The following is a 20,573-nucleotide window of genomic DNA, read 5'->3' as shown; positions in this document are numbered from 1 at the left end:
GGTTGATGGTTCGAACCCACCAGCCACTTCATGGGAGAAAAGACCTGGTGATGTGCTCCCATCTAAAATTACAGCCAGGAAGACCCCATGGAGGAGTTCTACTCTGTCCATTCAGGTCACTATGAGTTGGAATCGATGGCATACAACAACAGTAGTTATTGATGTTGCAACATTAATAATGGCACCCATGTATCAAGTGTTCACTGTGGGACCAGACTGTCTAATTTAATATGCATCCCAGCCCCACAGGTATTATCCTCATTTTACAGATGTGGAAACTGAGACTCACAGAGAGGGGGTTAGTTGCTCCGGGTCACACAATGTATGTCTGGCAGGGCCAGGGTTGGGCTCAGGCTGTCTGACTCCAGGGCCTAGGCCTGTGTCTGCTACAAGGATCCCTGTCCAGAAAGTCCCACCTCCCCAGTGATGCTGGCCCTTCTGTGAGCTGTACCCTGTAACTCCCCCAGTGCTCTGAGCTCCTCACTGAGCCCTCTGGGACGGCATGGAATATGCCTAGTCCCCCTTCCACATGAGAGTTACCTGAACTGGAAACGTCAATTTTGCTGACAGGGAGGAGGTAGGGAGTGGCTGATGGACTCTCTCCCTCGCATGGCCAAACAGGTCCCGGCCGACCAGTACCGGAGCTTGGCTGAGAGTGCCCTCCTGGAGCCTCAAGTGAGAAGATACATCATCTACAACTCCAGGCCTATGAGACTGGCCTTTGCTGTGGTAAGGAGGGAGAGTGGCCCGCACAGTGACCTCTGCCCTGGCCCCCGTGGCATGATTGAATTCAGCAGGGTGTCCTGGAGCCTGTTGGGATGGGTCTGGGGTTGGGGGCTAGTAGTACCACATGGACCTGGCTTTGATTAAAGAGGAAATTTGTGGGAGAGCGTTGTAACCAGGTCCCCACATAAAGGGTATGAAGCAGGATTCACGGTTGGGTGTGCTTGGTATGGCATTCTGGAGATCCTCCACCTCTGGGTACAATGTCCTGTCTTGACTAAGGCTTTTCTGCCCTCCAGGAGTTGGTTTACCCTCCTGTTCCATAGACAGGTCTCTTTCAGGTCCGATCATATAAATGTGTGTGTGTAATGAAAGCACACACACATACATATATGGCAGAGCCAGGGTTTGAACCCAGGAAGTCTGTCTTCAGCCTCTGTGCTCTCAATCACTATGATTTGCTGGTGCTTTGTATGTAAAAATGGTCAAACAGCCCACCTGACTCCCATGTCCCACTTCTAGGGAGAAGGGGATGATGGGATGGGAGGTAGCAATTATTAATTCTCTTAATAAGTGCTAGACTGTTGCATATACTCCCTTATTAACTTTATAACAGTCCTTTGAAGTAGGTATTATTATCCCCATTACACAGATGAGGAAACTGAGGCTTAGAGAGGTGGTGTACTTTGTCCAAAGCCACATAGGTAATGAAGGATCAGTGTGCATTTTGGACTTCCTTTGATCTATGAAGGCCCTGCCCTTCCCACTGCAGGCTCATGTTTTATTTAAAATGAGGGGAAACAGGATTAGGAGTAGTTAGAATAGCTGCATTCCTCTGCTTTACTTATAAGCAAGGAACATTCGCACATACCCAGGTGACTGCTCTGTATTATTACTGGGCTTGTGACCTGGCTCAATCCAAGGAGGGTGCCAGAAGTGTCTAAAGAGTGTCTCTTTGAATGGAGCTGCTGCTTTCAAGGACTGGTGCTCCTGACCACAGTCTTTCCCTGGCCTCTTGCAGGTTTTCTATGTGGTGGTGTGGGCCAATATCTACTCTACCAGCCAGATGTTTGCTCTGGGGAACCACTGGGTGGGCGTGCTGCTCGTGACTCTGGCTGCGGTGACTCTGACCCTGACTCTCGTGCTGATCTTCGAGAGACACCAGAGGAAGGTGAGACGTCCAGGAGACCCCGCCAAGCTCCCCCCAGAAGGCCTGTGCCGGCATGAAAATCCCAAGTCCGGTTTTTCTCTTGTATCTTCCTCCAACCACAAAAATTCACCCTGGCCCATGTGCCCAGTGACTAAAAGTAATCAAATTATATGCATGATTAAATCCTCTCTGGCTTTCCTGTCTAATCCCTGGGGTTTGTTTTTCTGGAAGCAGGCTGTGTTTTGAGAGAAAGTCTGGGAGGAGGGAGGAAAGCACTGATAGCCAGTATTGCTCTGGTACTTTCTGTTACAGAACCCTCTGGATGCTAAGGATTGCATCCCAGTGTGGGAGGGAGGATTACTGAGCTTGTTTGCAGGGTACCTGATGTTGGGGGCTGGGGAGAGGGGTTCTATGTTATTCCCTCTGCAATGGGTGGATGCTGACCTGTCCTCTATGGACAGACATGTCTCATTTAACCTCAACAACAATCTTTTAGGCAGGGAGTGGGTGTTTGGAGAATTTAGGTAACTTGTCCTGGATCCCATTGTGAGTGGCAGAGCTGGAGTTGAAAGCCTGAGCTCTCTGATTCCCGATCACATTCAGAAGGGAAACTGCTACCTCCCAGCTTAACGTGTGGTTCCTTCTTCAGTGTCTGAATGTCTGTCTTTTATTACTTATTGAGCACTTCATTTGTTAAATTACCTCTTTAAATCCCTTAACAACTTTTGGGGTAGAGGTTGTTACACTCATTTTATAGACCAGGAAACTGAGGCTCAGCAGGGCTCAAGGAGTTGCTCAGTCATGCAGCTGATAAATGGCAGGAATGCAAGGCTAGGACTCTCAGAATTCAAGCCATGCTCTTAGGCGGTACCCTGCTGTCATCATTTTCTGTGGCTGCCGTAACATGTCATCACAGACTTAATGGCTTAAAACTATACGAATTGATTATACAACAGTTATGTAATTAGAAGTCTAACCCAAGCCTCACTAGGCTAAAATCAAGGCTTCAGCAGGACTGTGTATCTTCCTGGAACCTCTGGGGGTGCTGATGGTGGGGAGATCCATTTCCTTGGCTTTTCCAGCTTCTAAATCTACTTGCATGCCTTGGCTTTTGGCCCCCTTCCTCCATCTTTAAAGTGTTCATTGGTGGGTCAAGTCCTGCTCACATCTCCTTCTCTGACTCTCACTCTTTCCTGCTTTTAGAGTCTCTAGTGTTTATATTCGGCTACTCGGATAATTCAGGATCCTCTCCCTAATTTGGGGTCAGCTGCTTAGCAACCTTGATGCCCTTTGCCATGTAACAGCATCTTCACTGGTTCTAGGGGTCAGGACTTACACCTCTTTGGGGTGGGGGATATTACCACGTTGTCCTAGTTAGCTAGTGTGGCCACAACAAAAATACCACAAGTGGATGGCTTTAACAAACAGAAATTTACTTTCTCACGGTTTAGGGAGCTAGAGGTCTGAATTCAGAGTGCTGCTTTTTCTCTCTGTCCGCTCTGGAGGAAGGCCCTTGTCTCTTAGCTTCTGCTTCCTGGTTCTCTGGATGCATGCCATGCGTCTTGGCGTGTATCTTACCTGGTCTCCTCTACTCTCGTTGATGCTGTTGCATGTCTCTCAGTAGATTGACCTACAATACCCCCTACACTAACCCCTCCTCGTTGACTTAACCAAGACAGCCCCTTCCCAAATGGAATCATAACCACGGGCATAGAGGTTGGGATTTACAACAGGTCCTTTTGGGGGTCATAATGCAATCCATAGCGCACGTCTACACTGGCTTCCTAGCTGTCTGGGAAGCTCCTCCCCCTCCCCCCCCAGCATCTGGCAACGTGCTGGATTTCGAGATCACTCTGCAAACAGGAGTCCCTGGGTGGCGCAAGCAGTTAAGCGCTTGACTAGCTGGAAAGTTGGAGGTTGAAACTGACCTAGAGGCACCTTGGAAGACAGGTGTGGGGATCATCTCCGGGAAGGTCACAGCCTTAAAACTCTAGAGAGTGGTTCTCTGCACGCACAAGGGGGCCTGACTTGACGTCAAATCAATAGCAACTAAATAACAACAAAAACAAGCAAACACGTCACTCTTGTCTGATTCCTGAGGGGGGAGTGGGAAATCGGAATGTGCTCGGGGTTTGAGGGATGAATGCCGGTTAGTGCCTGTGTTCACAGGGCCAAATAGCAACTTTATGGCTTAATCATTCTGAAAGGATCTTTGTTGGGCTTTGCCACCGGCCTGATAAAATAATGCCGCCCTTGGGCTCTGCTGAAGCTTTGATGGCCCTTGTGCATGGCCTATAAAAAAGAAATTGAGTGGGCAGCTCCTGTTTTAAGAAACTTCTCTTGAGGAGGGGAAAAAAGCAATGTGTTCTGCTTTAGCAACAGCAAGCAAAAACCCTGACACCTGGCAGGTGCTTCACGGATGCGGATGTAATTAACACAGCTCAGGTCATGCCAGGGAACACCTGTTGTGTGCGTCTGCCGCCTCCTCCCTTCCTGCCTCTGTTCAGCTGGGACTTAGGAAGCCCCTGTGAATGCCAGGTAGTATGCTAGGTGTGGGGGCCACAGAGATGAACAAGAGCCATCTCTTCACTTACAGGTGCAGACTGGAGGCCTCAAGTGCCGATCAGTGCTGTCACCTAAGGCACCCCTCCACGATCCTTTGTTCCCTGATAATGGCCACCATTTAGTGAGCACCTACTGTGTACTCTGTGCTTGGGGCCTGACACCAACAACTTTATAATAAAGAGAGGATAGCTGAACCATTGCTAGCTCTGCAACCTGGGTTAAGCTATTACTTAAACTCTCGGAGCCTCGGTTTTCTCATCTGTAAAATGGGACATTAATTGTAGCTCCCTCATAGGGTCATTGTGAGAGTTAAATGACTTAATATGTGCATAGTGCTTATAATAGTGTAAAGTAAATGCTCAATAAGTGTCAACAGTTGCTATTACTGACTGTTTTGCCAGTGGGGAAACTAAAGCTTGGGGTAAGTTAACTGGTCTCTGGTCACAGAGTCCCCATCAGCTCCTTTGGGTCTTAGCTCAAAGGCCTCGTTCTTGCTGGGTCCCTTGTCATATAGGACCATGAAGGCCCCTCCTCACCACTTTGTCACACTATTAGTATCCTACTTGCATCACATAGCATCCCTGGCAGCTTGGAAGCAGGGCCACAGGACTGAGTGTTTGCCTTTGCAGGCCAATACCAACACGGACCTAAGGCTGGCGGCTGCCAATGGAGCTCTCCTGGGACACCGGGTGCTGCTAGGGGTGACAGACACGGTGGAAGGTTGCCAGAGCGTGATCCAGGTACTGTGTCTCTGAATGACCTGTTCTTGAAGGGCTCCTGTTGAGCTGGGCTAATGGGGAGAGGTGGCCCCACGTTTTCCTGGCATTTATCTGCGCAGTGTCTCCAGGAGTCTGCTAACGAGACAGCTGTTGGCAGCCCCTCCCCTCCCTTCCTTCCTGCTTCCTTGCTTCTCTGAGACCCCTCTTTGTGAGCTGACCAGCCATGTAGAACGTCCATGTCGCAAGGCTGGGGGGGAAGCTCAGTTCAGCGTTCATTCAGCAAACAAATGGGACCTCCTCTGGCTTCAGCCCTCGTTTTTTTTTTGGTCTAAGGAGCTCTGGTGGCATAGTGCCTAATGAATATGCATTTGACTGCTAACCAGAAGGTTGGCAGTTCAAACCCATCAGCTACTCTGCAGAAGGAAGTTGGGGCAATCTACTTCTGTCAAGATTTACCTCAGAAACCTAATGGGGGTTGCTATGAGTGAGAATCAACTCAATGCCAGTGAGTTTGGTTTTGGTAGCTTGTCTGTGTGGTAAATATATATGTAACAAAACATTTGACATTTCAACAGCCTTCACTTACAGAGTTCAGACATTAATTGTGTTTATCATGTTCTTCAACCATCAATCACCCTTATTTTTTTCCACATACACCATCACCCTGAACAGAAGTTCAGTGTCCCCTAAGAATTGTGATACCTCTCATGGGTACTGAGGATACTGCAGGGCCCATGACAAAGTCCCTGTCCTGCAGACGCTCACAGGCTTCTGAGGAGGACAGATGCATAGACAGTTTATAGTAGCCTCTGTGGCCTTACAGCAGGGGGAATAGCTCTTGAGAAGGCCAAGTTGAGGAAGATAAGGATGCTTTTGAGGAACTATGAGGAGTTCACAGTAGCTGGAGAGTCCAGAAGGGTGACACATGGAATAGAAATGAGGCTGAAAGATCCATGAACTAATAAGTGTTCTTTTTTTTTTTTTTCTGAATGAGGCTGAAGAGGCAGGGCAAATCCCAAAGGCCTTTTCCACCTGGCTAGGTAGTTTTCTTTGCCCTAAAGGCAATGAGGAGATCTTAACTGACTAGTGTGCAGTCACAGTGGTCTGGGACACAGCTGGGGCTAGATGAGCCCCAGTCTCCTGTTCCTGGCTTTGCTTTCCCCACTGCATCGCTATGCCAGGACTGCCCACTGGGGCTCTGCAGTCTCCCCACACCACATCTGCATGGTCACTGGTCATTATCCTTACGCAGTGGGAGAGCAGGGTGAACGTTGGACCTGTGAAGAAGCTCATGCACGTGACTAGGACATTCCACAAATACTCATGGAGAGCCTGGTGTGGACGAGGCACTGTTCTAGACTCTGAGGCTACAACAGAGACCAAGTGCACAGATAGAACCTTGTGTTTATGCAGTTCCTTGCACAGAGAGAGTGTCCTTTGTGTATGACATCAGGAGGTGAACCACAGGGTGTCACAAGATTCCTGGCAATCCAAGTGTGATGTGGTAGTCTGGGAACTCCTTGATGTCTGGGGGTCCTTTTCAGCCTCCTTTATGTCTGAGTCCTCTGTGGATTGGCACATAGGAGTGACTTGGCTAGCTAGTCAAATGCATGGATGAGTGGATACTTGGACACATCTTTTAAAACAATTGGGTTCTTCCACTCCTGTGGCTCCCAGCTGAAGAGAAGACAGGTGTATGAGCTGAACATTTATATTAGGTAGATACACTCCTTGGAGAGATCAAGCATGGGAGAATAGAAGGGCCTTTTATGCAGGGAGACAGCTTGGGGGGCAGGAGTGCATGGAGGGAAGGACACAGGAAAGAGGTAACTGGGGAGGAAGTGGGAGGGGAGCTGTTGCATTGTGAGAAATTATAATCAATGTCATGAGACAAAGTATATGTGGGCTGCTGTATGGAAAGTGAATTTGCTCCGTAAACTTTCACCCAAATCACAATAATAATAATAAGAAAACTTGGGTTATTTCAGTTTCATGTTACTGTCTTGGGATGAAGTGATACAGTCTAGGATTTGCTTGAAAATCATTGGAGGCGGTTGGCTGGGGGGTAGGGCAGGAGTGGGAGGTGAGTCATGGATGAGGGTAGAGATGAAATAGGAGTGTAGCTCATGAGGTGATACGCGTTGAAGCAGGGTGACAAGGAGTTAATTACTTCATTTGCTCTATTTTTTTGTATGTCTGGAAAAATTCATAATAAAACGTAAAAAAAAAATTCATTTCAAAAATAATCTCTTGGAGGTGAGATGGTGGAAGAGATGCTAGTTGGCAAGAGGGATGCGACCTTGGGTCTTGGATCAGTCCTTGGGAGGAGGGAGGTCAGGGGTCTGGAGGAGGTGAGTAGACAGAAGTGAGAGATCTGGGCCCTCAGTTTCTTTCGCAGCTTTGTTGTATTTATGGCGGCCGAGGCTCCAACAAGGTACTGTAATGTGTGAGTGTGGAGGATTTCAGCCTCGTTCAGTTTGACCTGGCCTTTTGGGATCAGCTGAGGTTGAGGTGGAAGTAGAGGATGAGGATGAGACCTTCTTTAATGCCTCTTCCCCAGCCCCCCAGTGCACCCATGTCTGTTACCTCTGACCTGGCCCTGGGCAGTGAGGGTGACAGCGTGGGAGGGTTTCACTCAATTGCATGTTTGTGTTCCAGCCACTGAAGGTTAAAGTGATTCCCCAGCATGGATTCATGGTGTCCAGGAAGGGTTGAGAGTCTGTCTGGGAGGCTTACTGACTTGTGGGAGATGTGAGGCCGCCCATAGCTATTTTTAACAGGACATGCCATTTTTCAAATCTGAATACCAAGCCATTTGTCTGTCAGTACTATGAATGAGACTTAGTTATTGTGTTGTACTCTGTGAAGGACCGAATGCTATGTTCCTGCCAGAAAGCAAGATGAAATGGGAGTTCCTCAGAAGGAGGGCCTCCTAACTTCAGATTGATACTTGGGAAAGCCCATTACATTAGTCCACCCTTAAGGATGTTATGCATTTCCTGTAATTCCAACTGCTTGGCCAGTGATCTTTACGTTAGGGGCCAAATGTGTTAGCAGGAGCATGCACTAAATCCAGTTTTTATAAGCAAACCAGATGAGGGTGGGCCTCAGAGCTGGCTCTGAGCCTTGGCCTCATGACTTCTCCTCCTCCTCCCAGCTCTGGTTTGTCTACTTCGACTTGGAGAACTGCGTGCAGTTTTTGTCTGACCATGTTCAAGAAATGAAGACTAGCCAAGAGGTAAGATATCTTAAGTAAAAAACCAAAACAAACAAACAAAAAATCCCAAGCACCAACACCCAGGAGGCCAAATTGTATAAATCCTATTACCACAGTGTTGGAAAAATATTTAAGAAAAAGTTACTTGGAAGGAAGAATAACCAGAGAATTATGGCTGTTTTCTCTTTTTTTAGTAATAATATTTTCCACATTTCCTGTACTGAGCATATATTTCTTCATAAGCAGTAATAGTTTAAAAGTCCTGGCAGAGGGCAGTAACATGTATGGAGATGATTGTTACTTACTCAAAGTGCCTCCTTTCCCTGATTTTATAGATGAGGGAATTGAGGCTGTGGGAAGTCCTGGGCTCGAGGAGCTGGTTGATGATGTCTGAGTTTGGAGCCCAGCTCTCCTGTCTCCTCGGCTCCTTCCCCGGAATTAGCCTTTCTCTGGGTCCTGGAAGCACTGTCGTCAGGCCTTGTAGTCAGGACTGTGGCTTAGCCCTGGCTCTGGCATTTTAGTTCCTGTGTGGGCTTGGGCAAGACCTCTGAACCTTAGTTTGTCCCTCTCCAACAGATGGCTAAAGATATCCATATTCTAGGCTGCTTTGAGGAGCAAATGAAAGCATGGGATGGAAGGTGCTTTAGAAACGGTGACAGGTCGCGCTACTGTAGGGAATTACGTGAGCTTACCACCTTGGGTCAGTTCTAGATGCTCCTGCGTCAGCACCTGACCCTGGAGATGGATGTGTCTTCTGCTGAGAGTGACTTGGCCTCCTGGACGATACCCAATTCAGGACACAATTCAAGGCTCCTCTCTGGTTCCTTTGCAGTCCTTGCTGAGAAGCCGATTGAGTCAGTTATGCGTTGTCATGGAGACTGGGGTGAGCCCCAGGACGGCAGAGGGGCCCGAGCACTTGGTAGAGGAAGCTCCTCTGCTGCCTAGCAGTCCGCATGCCACGGAGAGGCCACTCATGCAGACCGAGCTTCACCAGCTCATTCCTGAGGCTGAGCCAGAGGTAAGGGGCACCGTGGCCACCTGGGGCCGTCCTCCCATGTGAGGTCTTCATTTCTAGATTCCTGTGGACATGGCTTCTCTTGAATTGGTAGAGACCATGTACTTCTCCTAGCTCAGTAGTTTTCAATGCCCTTATCTTTACCTTGCATGTTTTAAAATAGTTTATAGGAATCATTTTGTTTACTTATTTTTTCAATTTTTTTATTATCATAGATATTCTTTTGACAGTTGCACTGGATGGGTAGTTGCATGTTGGTAGATCATAACCTATTTCACCATGAACTTATCTATCCATCTGTTCTCCCATCCATCCATCTGTTTGTCTGTCCATCAGTCATCTGTTCATCCATCCCATAAGCTTTTCATCTATGTCTTGAATTGCAGTTAGATATTTGAATCTTCTGTGTATGTCTGTTGAATTCCAGTTCCTCCAGCCCCAGAGTTCTGTTGAGTTCTGACATCCAAGCTATCTGTTGGGTATGACCAGGTGCTGGTAGACAGAAATCTGATAACATGGTTTGCAACTTGTAGCACCTTTGTCTTGCTATGAGGATAGACCCACTGTGAGGGAGGCACACAGCAAGGAGTGACCTCAGGTCTGGTGTGATTCAGGAGAGCACTTGCATTTTCTTTTCAGTAGAGTGGTTTGGGGATTAGGTCCAAACCAGCCCCTACTTTCCCTTTTGCATTGGTGGGAAGTAGGGGGACTGCAGATAGGACTATTTAAAAGGAAAAATAATAAATTTATCAAGCTCTCCAGCTGAATCCCACTGACTGTTTTTTAAAAGCAGAGGAGATTGGTGAGGTCACGTACTTTATTGTGGCCTGCGTGTCCAGGTTTATGTGAAATAGCCCATTAGAGATAGGTCTTTAAAATTAGTTTTTGAGATGCATCCGATCCTATAGTACTACAATTTCCTGTCGTAAATATTAAGCCTCAGTGTGTGTGCACATGTTTTTAAAGTAGCTGCCCTTACAATTTGGCTAGAAAAAATGGAATCGATGGCTGCGTCTCAGCATGAAAGACAGGGTAATAGTTACAATAGCCCTTTACATTTTCACAGATTTTTATCATTCAGAAAACTCTAGTATGTCCTCTGAGGTTTGGATTATCTTCCCTCCTTCTCTATAAGCAAAATCAGGTTCCCAGAGGCCAGCTGACTTGCCCAAGGTTGTAGGACAAGGGTGAATGTGGCAAAGCCAAGGACAAAGCCCAGGCATATTGATTCCAAGGAGACCATTGTCTTGCTACTTACACTATTGATTGTAAATTGGCAAGAAAACAAATATAAGTTGGTGAGTGGTAGAATATTTGACATTTTTACTATTTTTGAGCACAAAAGACAATTCAATGAAAAGCTAATCCTGTAGAATTAAGGTGGCTTTTCTGCTTTTTTGAATAATGATGATGATGATAATAATACTGATCACATTTCTTGAGTATAGGCAGATTAGCTCCTTTAATTATCACTCCAGTTCAGCGAGGTAGAAGCTATGGTTTCTCCGTTTTTACTGATGAAGAAACAGGCTCAACGAGGTGAAGTACTTGCCATAACTCATAGAGCCGGTTGGTAAGTGGCTGTGCTGCAATTCTCATCTGGCCCTTTTGACCCTAAAGCTTGTTCTTAATTTCTAACTCTGCAGTTATAAATTGCCTTGATGTTGTCCATCTCTGTTTTATTAAATCCTGATTGATACTTGGGGAAAGGCTGTTAGTCTGCTCTTAAGGAATTTATGCACTGTGTCCTGTGATTCCAACCACTTGGCCAGTGATCTTTACTTTAGGGGCCGAATGTGCCAATAAAGATGTGCATTAAATCTAGTTTTTATAAGCAAATTCTTTCCACTTATAAGAGTATGTACTGCCTAAATGAAACCAACAAGGTACCTTCTACACATTACAGAATTTTGCTGTAATGGGAATATTATAGCATGCAACCCTTCTCCCTCCTTCATTTAGTGATTTTCTTCAAGTGAACTACCCTGACCTCATGGACTACAGACTTTTACCCTGTGTGGTAAAGTAGAGAGTCACTGAAAATAAGGGAAACCTCATCAGCCATGGAATGGATTGACACAGTGGCTGCAACAGTGGGCTTAAACATACCAAAGATGCTATACACCGTGCAGGCCCAGGCAGTGTTTCATTGTTATATAAGGTTGCCATGAGTCAGAGACACTTGACTAACAACAATAATAGACATTTGAAGCTGGAGGAAGTGTGTGTCTGCAGTTGACTAGGTATAAATCAATGATTGATTTCTCTAGTGATTTGAGGTAATGTAGCTCTTTGGGCACATTATTATCATCTATGAGCAGTTAAGGTGTCCACTGTGGGATGAGGAAACTGGGGCTATCATAGTGAGTGGGTTACTGAGCTAGGATTCCAGACCTGACCAGTAATCTTCCAGGAACTCCAGGTGCTGGTGTGTTTCTTCCCAGTGAGCCTCACTGCTGGTCCAAGGGGGTGAGGACAGCTTGGTTTTCTTCTAGTGTGTTAGCACCCCTTCCCTTAGGATACATCTGTATGGCCCTCACTGTTTTCCTGCTCCTTTTAGGAAATGGCCCGGCAGCTGGTGGCAGTGTTCGGTGGCTACTACATCCGGCTCCTGGTGACTTCCCAGCTCCCCCAGGCAGCGGGAACACGACACACAGACTCTGAGAGGGCTCCATGCCCCTGCCAGCTTATAGAAGCCCACATCCTAGGCACAGGGTGCTGCCCATTCCTGGCCAGGTGACCCAAGTGTTAACAGGAATATCTGGAAAAGACCGATCCTGTTTGACCTGAGAACTTCTTTTGTTCAAAGACAAAAGTACTCATCTTCTTCCAGGATTGAAGGTGAGAAGTTGGGGAGGCTTTAGGAGCAGAAGATAGTTGACAGTGAGCCCTAAGCGAGGACAGAACCATCTGTGGGCATCTGAAAGGTATTGTGAACGTCAGCAAAGTCGTGTTCATGTCCAGGACTCTGCACAGAAATGGCTTCTCAACATTCCGTGCTGGCCCCCGACCTTTCAGAAGCTGATGGTGCTGAGCTGGTCCCGATTCAAGCTACCTTCTGAGCTTCTTAGAACCGTGGATATGGAAGGCAGGGCCAGTCTGCCAGCCCTTTCTTTGCACAGTGGGTGCTGGGGATGAACATGGCCAGTCTGGGGGCTCTGTTGTCATATCTCAGATGATGTTTCCATCTCCAGCTCCCTCACTCAGGCTGGAGACGGAGGCTCAGCAGGGTACTTCTCTGTAGGGGACGGCTTCAGGCCTCTAAAATTATAAGATTGCTCTTCCCAATCTGAAGAGAAGAAAAATTCAGAGAATTTTGTCCACGTTTAAGGTTTTTCTCCACACTGTTTGATCAGGAACAGTGGCACCTGTGCTGTTGTCTGCTAACACACACGCTTGCAGGAGACAGAAGAAAGAAACAAATGGCTGACGACTGCTAACAGGCATAGTCAGAAGAGACCGATCCTGTTTGAATTGAGAGCTTATTGTGTTGAAACACACACATGCTGTGGTTGTGACTGTGTACTGCAGACTTGGAGCAACACTTGTGTTTGCTGTCAGTAATTGTCCTGGACTGTAATGGAATGAAGTGTAGCCAGTTACTCACAGAATTCCATGAAGAGCTCAGACGCTTCCCATGCTCTGCTCCTGAACAGGTTTGAGAGCCATTGTTCCACAGGCCCAAGTTCAAAAGCCTTGACCTGACATTTATAGATTCTCCAGTGCCCCCAGAGCTGGCCTCCATCTGCCATTCTAGTTTCATCTCCCACCAAACTCCTTTATAAGTTGAAACTCTTTCCTGGACTGACATCCTTCATCCTTTCCACCTGTTGGACTCCTCTGCATGCTTCAAAACCCAGGTTTACTTGCCTGTCATCCAGGAAGTCTTCCAGCACTGCTGTTCTCTGCCTCCTTTAAATTCTCGATGCAGCCACTGCCTGTCCTGCGGTTTTATGTTACTGCTTCTGTTTTTTGTGCACATGCCTGCATTCCTAACTGGACTGTAAGCTCCCCAAGGACGAAGACTGCATCTTATCCTTTTCCTGCATAGCCTGGACCTGCTGAGGAGCAGAGTATCCTGTGAATTGATTGCTTTGTCATCTCCATAGCGGCTTTTGCAAATTGCTGTCTAGACTCGGTTGAATGTTGAGGTTGGCACAGACCTGGGTTCTAGTCCTGATTCTGCCACTTGTTAGCTATGAAACTTCTGGCAAATTGCTTTCTTTTGTTGGCCCTCAGCTTATGCATCCATGTAATGGGATGGTGGGTTAGATGATTCTGAAGGGCCCTTCCAGCACCAAAGTTTTAGGGATTTCCATGTTGTTTAGTACCTTTATGCCTCTACCTGTGTGTTACATGCAGAAATGTTGTATAGCCCCATATGGCTGAGGTGTCCTGAGTTGAATGTGCCTGTGGAGAGAACACTGGCCTAGCTGTCAGGAAACCTGGATTCTTGTCCCAGATCAGCTGCTTCCTAGCTGTGTGATCTTGGCCAGGTCACCTAACCTCTCTGAATGTCACTTCTTTACAGAAATAGATGTGAAAATGAAAGGTAAACGCACAAGGATGTGTGATGTAAGTGATGAGTATGACTTGTCACTTTCTCTGTGCTGGAGAAGAAAGATGATGTACAACAGCCCCTGGAAATGACTGTTGTAGGTATTTATGTTAATAAATGAGAATTTATTCATGGCAACCATCACTGCCTTTCTGATCCAACGTAAGAGGAAATGTTGTCTGTGAATGTGATCTCTATAAGCCCATACTTATAATCTACATAAACCTTGGAAAGTATAATAAAACGGGATAAAAATGCGCTTGTCAAATGACAAACAGCAGCTTTTTCGTGTAAAAATGTGCCTGTTCAATGACAAAACAGCAGCTTTTTCGTTTTAAGGTCTGTTTAAAGAGGCCCTTAGGAGCCCTGGTGGTGCAATAGTTGAGCGCTTGGCTGCCAGCTAAGAAGCTAGCATTTTAAATCCCCCCTCGGCTCTGCAGGAGGAAGACATGACAATCTGCTCCCATAAAGATTATAGCCTAGGAAACCCTGTGGGACAGTTCTACTCTGTCAGGAGGTCACTAAGAGTCAGAATTGACCTGACCGTGCACAACAACCACAAAAGAGCCCTTGACACGTCACTTCCTGTTTTCTGCCATCAGAGGTTCTGATGGGCCTCACCTGGGGGGTGGCATCCGGGTGCCCTGGATGAAACAGCTATGCGTCAGTGTCTTCATTTGTAAGATCCCTGTGATGCGTGCTTTGCCTCCTCTGGGGATCAGATACCATATATGAAATGCTATTTTTTTTAATGGACTTTATTTTTTAGAGCAGTTTTAGGTTAATAGGAAAATCATGCAGAAAGTACAGAGTACCCACATAACACCCCCCTCCCCCCCAGTTTCTCCTATTACTAGCATCTTATATTCCTGTGGTACATTTGGTACAATTGAACCAATGGCAATACATCATTATTAACTGAAGTTTATAGCTTACATTAAACTCAGCTAACTCACTGCCATTGAGTCGAATCTGACTCATAATGAACCCTTCTTGGGTTTCTGAGGCGGTATCTCTACAGAAGTAAATTGCCTGATCTTCCTTTTAAGGAGTGGCTGATGGGTTTGAACCACCAGACTTCTGGTTAGCAGTCAGATGCCTGAGACATTACACCACCAGAGCTCCCTAGCTTACACTAGCGTTCACAGTTTATGTTGTACAGTCACGTGGGTTTTGACAAATGCATAATGTCAACGTGTCCACCATTACAATCTCCTGCAGAATAGTTTCACTGACCCGACTCTCTTGGGTTTTAAAACTCTGTGTTGGTGATAGGGTCATGATGGTGTTGGTGACAGGGCCTTACGAAGTGGCAGTGAATGGAGGAGCTCAGAACTGCTCAGCTCTGGTTTCTGCCACTTTGGAGCAGCGTGGTGTTGGAGAAGTCACTTCCCATTCTTGGGTCTCAGCGTCTCATCTATAGAACGGAGGTAAGAGTACCCATTCTCGTGTGATGCCCTGAGGATTAGGTGAGATCCTGAATGTAAAATGTTTGAATCATAGTCAGAGATCAGTACATTGTTGCTATTTCTCTTCTCTTTTCCTGTGTCTTACAGGCATGGGTGGGTGATCTATTTTTGTTGATGTAATAGGTCATTAACAGTTCATGTTTATTCAGTCTGCATCAGACCTTAGTAACTCCAGCACCATAAGGTACACTGTATGTAAATAAAGATTCTAATTAAGTCGCTCTGAAGTTCAGAACAGGGAGGTGAAGAGCAAGCTGGTGACTTTGGGCTGGATACTCATTCTTTGTGTCTCTGATGCCTCATCTATAAAGAGGGTGGTGACAACAAAGGGGCCCAGGACCAGGCAGTGTTTTGTTCTGTTGTACGTAGGGTCATTATGAGTCAGAGCCAAGTCGATGGCACATAACAACTAGAAGAAATAAGGTGCATGGAAAGCCAGGCCTGGTCCATCGTAGATACGCAATAGATGACAGCAGCTGCTCTGTCCTGTCTCTGTCAAGGAGCTCAAGTATTTAGTTGTGTTTCTCAAAGCCCTATTCTTTCTGATTTTGGTTTACTTGTTCTATCAGTGATGGAGAGAAAAAAATTTTGCAACAATCATTGTAGATTTTGTTTCTCCTTTCACTTCTGACAAGTTTGTTCCTTTATTATGTTAAAAAAAACTTGAGAGATAATTCACATACATAAAATGCATCCTTTTAAAGTATACAATTCAGGACTTTGTGAACCACAGGCTCCATGACCTTGAGACCAGAAAACCTAGATGGTGCCCAGCTATCACTCCCAACTGCTCTGAAAGGCATCACATCAGAAGGTCCTGGATAGAGTGGGAGAAAAATGTGGAACAAAACTCAAAATCATTAAAAGACCACACTTACTGGCTGCGAAGAGACTGATGGAATCCCCAAGACTGATGCCTTTAGTCACCCTTCACTCCTGGAACATAACTCACACCACTCCTCAGCTCAGTTTTCAGCCAAACAATAGACAGGTCTACAAGGTGAACAGTAATACTAGGGAAGTAGCACTCTGTAGAACAGTCAGCCATTCAAGACCGAAAGGGCAGCATTTGCCCAAGGACAAAGTTCAGAAGGAGGGAAGGGTTAGAAGAGAAGGAGGAATGGAAACAAAACACGGGGGAACTGCATGCTTGACATTACATTGAAGGGATTGTAGTCAGTGACGTGAAACAAAGTGTGTGTGAGTTGAAAACTGATTTGCTCTGTAAACGTTCACCTAAATCACAATAAAAAGTTTAAAAAAAATCAGTGATTTTTTAGTACAGTCCCAAGGCTGTGCAACTATCACCACTAATTCCAGAATATCTTCATCACCCAAAGAAGAAATGTTGTGCTTGTTAGCAGTCATTGGCCTTTTTCCCATTTCCCTCGAACCCCTTGCAACCATTGATCTACTTTCTGTCTCTAAGGGTGTTCCCATTTTGTATATTTGATACACATGGAGCCTTATAGGACGTGGCCTTTTGTGACTGACTTCTTCCACTTAGCACAGGGTTTCCAGGGTTCATCCATGTTGTAGCCTGTGTCAGAATTTCATTCCTTTTTATGGATACGTACATTCTATTACATGAATACAACATTTTTTGTCTATATGTTCACTGATGGGTGAACATTTACCTTGTTTCCACTTTTCGCCTTACTGTGAATAGTGCTGCTGTGAACATTCTTTCACAGGTTTTTGTATGAACATGTTTTCAATCTATTTCTGATAAGTTTTGCTCTCTTATTACATCACAGCTTACGAATTTAGAATTGTAACTTCCTGGTAGGTTGGCTCCTTTATTGGTAGAAAATGCCCCTCTTTGTCTCAAATAGAGATTTTGCCTTAAAATCATCTGATAGACTAGCTTTTTTTGGTTAGTGATTACTTAGTATAGTTTCATCTTTTTACTTTCAGCATACTTGCATCTTTTTATTTAAGGTGTCCCTCTTGTAGACAGATAGATTTTTCTTTTTTTCCAAATCTAGCGTCTGTATTTGTAATGAAAATATTTACTATGTTTACATTTAATGCATTTGGTTGTATAACCCCCCCCCCCCCCAACAAACAAACAAACAAACTCACTGCCATGGAGTCAATTCTGACTCAGGACAGAGTAGAACTGCCCCATAGAGTAAGGGAGTAAATCTTTGCAGAACTGACTGCCTCATCCTTCCCCTGCAGAGTGGCTGGTGGGGTCTAGAATCTTATTATTTACTTTTTATTAGTCCCCTTTTCCAGTCATTTTTTGCCTTCTTTTGAATTTTTAAAAATTCCCCTCTATTAGCCTGTTGGGTATATATATTTTTCCTTTCAGTGGTTATGGTAGATTACGACATCCTTTAACGTACTTAAGTCTAATGTGAATGAATTATTTTGCTACTTCCTGGACAACTCAAGGACCTTAGAAAACTTTCTGCCTATTGTGCTGTTCTCATCGATTTCAATTCTATTTGAACCACAAAATGTTATTATTAATGCTTTATGCAGTCAATATTCATTTAAATATGTGTGTTTAGCTTTTATTACTCTTCATTGCTTCAGTTATTAACCTTTGCTTCTTCCTGAATCCCCATGCATCTATCTAGGCTCAGTGTCCTCCTATCAGTACCTTTTTTATTTTCCTTTAGCTTTAGAAATACCTTTAATGTTTCTTTCCAGCCCAGACCTCCTGGTGACACATTTTCTCAGTGTTTGTTTGCTGAAAAAGCTCTTATTTTATTTTTGTTTTTAAAGATGCTTTCGGTGAGTCATGGATTCCAGGTTGGCCCTGCTATTTTCTTTTAATCTTTGAGGATGTCATTGGCTTCCATTGTTTCTGCTGAGAAGTCAGCCATCAGTCCTACTGTTGCTGCTTTTAAAATTGTCCCTCTGCTTTTTTTTTTTTTTTTTTTAATTGTGATTTGGGTGAAGATTTACAGAGCAAATTCACTTTCCATACAGCAGTTCACATATACTTTGTCTCATGACATTGACTACAGTTTATCACAATGCAACAGCTCCCTTCCCACTTCCTCCCCATAGTTACCTCTTCCCAGTGTCCATCCCTCCATGGACTTCTGCCCCCTGAGCTGTCTCCCTGTGCATAAGCAGCCCTTCTTTGTCCCATGATTGTTCTTTCCAAGGAGAGTACCTACTTGAGGTAAATGTTCAACTCATATGCCTGTATTTTGTTTGGCTGGAAACCGCGGGTGTGGGTTCAATTCCAGACCTGAAGGGCAGCTAGGGGCCATAGTCTCAGTGGTTCCACCAGGCTCTATCGGACCAGCAAACCTGGTCCCCACCTTTTTTTTTTTTTTCTCCTCCAAATGATTTTGAGTTTTGTTCCACATTGTTCTCCCTCTCTATCAAGGATCTCCTACTAGATCCCCTTCTAAGGGGATGACATCAGTAGCCGGGCACCATCTAGTTCTTCTGGTCTCATAGTCATATAGGCTGCAGATAGGATGGTGTACCAGTTGCTAGGACTAATTGTTTCCATGACCTTTTGGTTTTCTTCATTCTTCTTTGCTCTGGATGAGGAGAGACCCATCATTGCATCTAGATGGCAGCTTGCTATCTGCTTTGGTTTTAAGCAGCTGTATTCTAATGCATGTAGGTATAACTATATTTATCCTGCTTGGGATTTATCAAAAACAAACCAAAAACAAACCTACTGCCATCAAGTCAATTCCAACTCCTAGAAAACCTCACTGGGTTTCCAAGGCTATAAATCTTTATGGAAGTAAATTGCCTCATCTTCTTCCCATGGAGCAGCTGGTGGGTTTGAACCACTGACCTTGTGGTTAAATCTGTGACATGATATCTTACATCATAGCTTTGCTGCCTTTTGTCTCATCATGACAGTAGTGACGTGGGTGTTAGACCTTTGCACTGGCTCTAGGGCTCTTTTCAGTGTTTTGTATTCTTTTGGCTCTTCTTGACTCAGTTTGGATAATCACTGACTTACCTCCTAGCTAAGTAATCCTGCCCTCTTTTTGTTTAATTGGTAGTTAATCCTGTCTTTTGAGTTCTTAATTTCAGCTATTGTCATTTCTAGTCCTAGAGTTTCATTTGATTTTTAAAACAGTTTCTAGCTCTCTGATGATAATATCCATTGTCATCCATTTTCTTCAATATTTAATTACTCCCACTTTATAGTCCCTGCCTGCTGACTCCAGTGTCGGGTTCTTCTGTAGACATTTCTGTCTGTCTTTTCTCTTGTTTTTCAGTCAGTTGGTCTTATCTTCTAGTATTCCCAGTAAGTTTTGATTGAAGACTAGAAATTTTATATGAAAAGCCGACAACATATAAAGACTCTGGGTCTCCCTTCAGAGGGAATTCACTTTTGCTTCTGGCCCATGTGGAGTGGATACATTCGATTGTTGGCTTCAGTCTTCATGAGGCATATTTTATTTCTGGTTACCCCTTACTCTCAGTGGGTAGCCCTTCAGGGGTTTTAACTGAAAACCTGTTTAAAAATTCTTTTTTAAACAGGGCTCCTCTATGATGAGTTCCACTTTTTTGTTACTTAGCCTTGTGTGGCTGCAGAAAGCTCTGCTCAACCTTTCAGCCTCTTAGACCATTCTTAGGAGGTGGCAGGTCCCGTGAGGGCCTCACCAGGCCCTAGTGTCCTTCTCATCTCTCTGCACTTCCTTTCTGTCCAGAATTTGGCCTTCAAGTCCTCACTGCATTGCTAGTTCTCTGAGGTGTCAAACAGATTTAAAAAAAAAAAAAAAAAAAAGATACAGTTTTTAAGCTGCTTTCAGTGTGAGGGTTGATCTGATATAAGCTCATCTGCTATAATCAGAAATAAAGCCCAACTGCAGCTTCTAGTAGTATTGTTATCATTATGATAAAAGAAGATGTCACCCTGAGGCTGAAAGCTGTTTGAAAGGTTTACAGGATGGGAGCCTCTTGCATCCCTTCTGTGAAGAGGTTTCTGAATGATCAAAGCTGGAAGTGACATTTATAGAGCAACGTTTATGTGCACAGTACCTGCTCTGTCTGTGGCAGGAAGCAGGTCCTGGGGCAGGAGCATGGGACTGTGGCCAGGGAGTGGTGAGGAATGCATTGCATAAGAGGGATGTGGTCCTGGGGACGTGGTGTGAGAACTGGTGGTGGAAGAGGACCCTGACGCAGAGACCTCAGGAGGGTGGGCGGTGTCTTCACCCATCG

The 20,573-nt window shown here is 45.2% G+C and overlaps 1 protein-coding gene across 1 annotated transcript in view; it reads left to right on the top strand.

Moving 5' to 3' along the window:
* The window catches only part of TMEM268 (transmembrane protein 268), a 26,256-nt gene extending 14,127 nt beyond the window's left edge, over window positions 1-12,129 (top strand). The window contains exons 3-8 of the mRNA XM_007936680.2: window positions 622-729; window positions 1,745-1,894; window positions 5,068-5,178; window positions 8,315-8,395; window positions 9,207-9,392; window positions 11,950-12,129. Coding sequence (XP_007934871.1) covers window positions 622-729; window positions 1,745-1,894; window positions 5,068-5,178; window positions 8,315-8,395; window positions 9,207-9,392; window positions 11,950-12,129 — 816 coding nt within the window. The remainder of the gene's footprint in view (window positions 1-621; window positions 730-1,744; window positions 1,895-5,067; window positions 5,179-8,314; window positions 8,396-9,206; window positions 9,393-11,949) is intronic.
* Window positions 12,130-20,573: the final 8,444 nt, after the last annotated feature.

This window comes from Orycteropus afer, unplaced genomic scaffold (assembly GCF_000298275.1).
Source record: "Orycteropus afer afer isolate SDZICR_OR568_19922 unplaced genomic scaffold, OryAfe1.0 scaffold00037, whole genome shotgun sequence".
NCBI classification, from domain to species: Eukaryota; Metazoa; Chordata; class Mammalia; order Tubulidentata; family Orycteropodidae; genus Orycteropus; species Orycteropus afer.
This window is presented reverse-complemented; position numbering and strand designations above follow the sequence as displayed.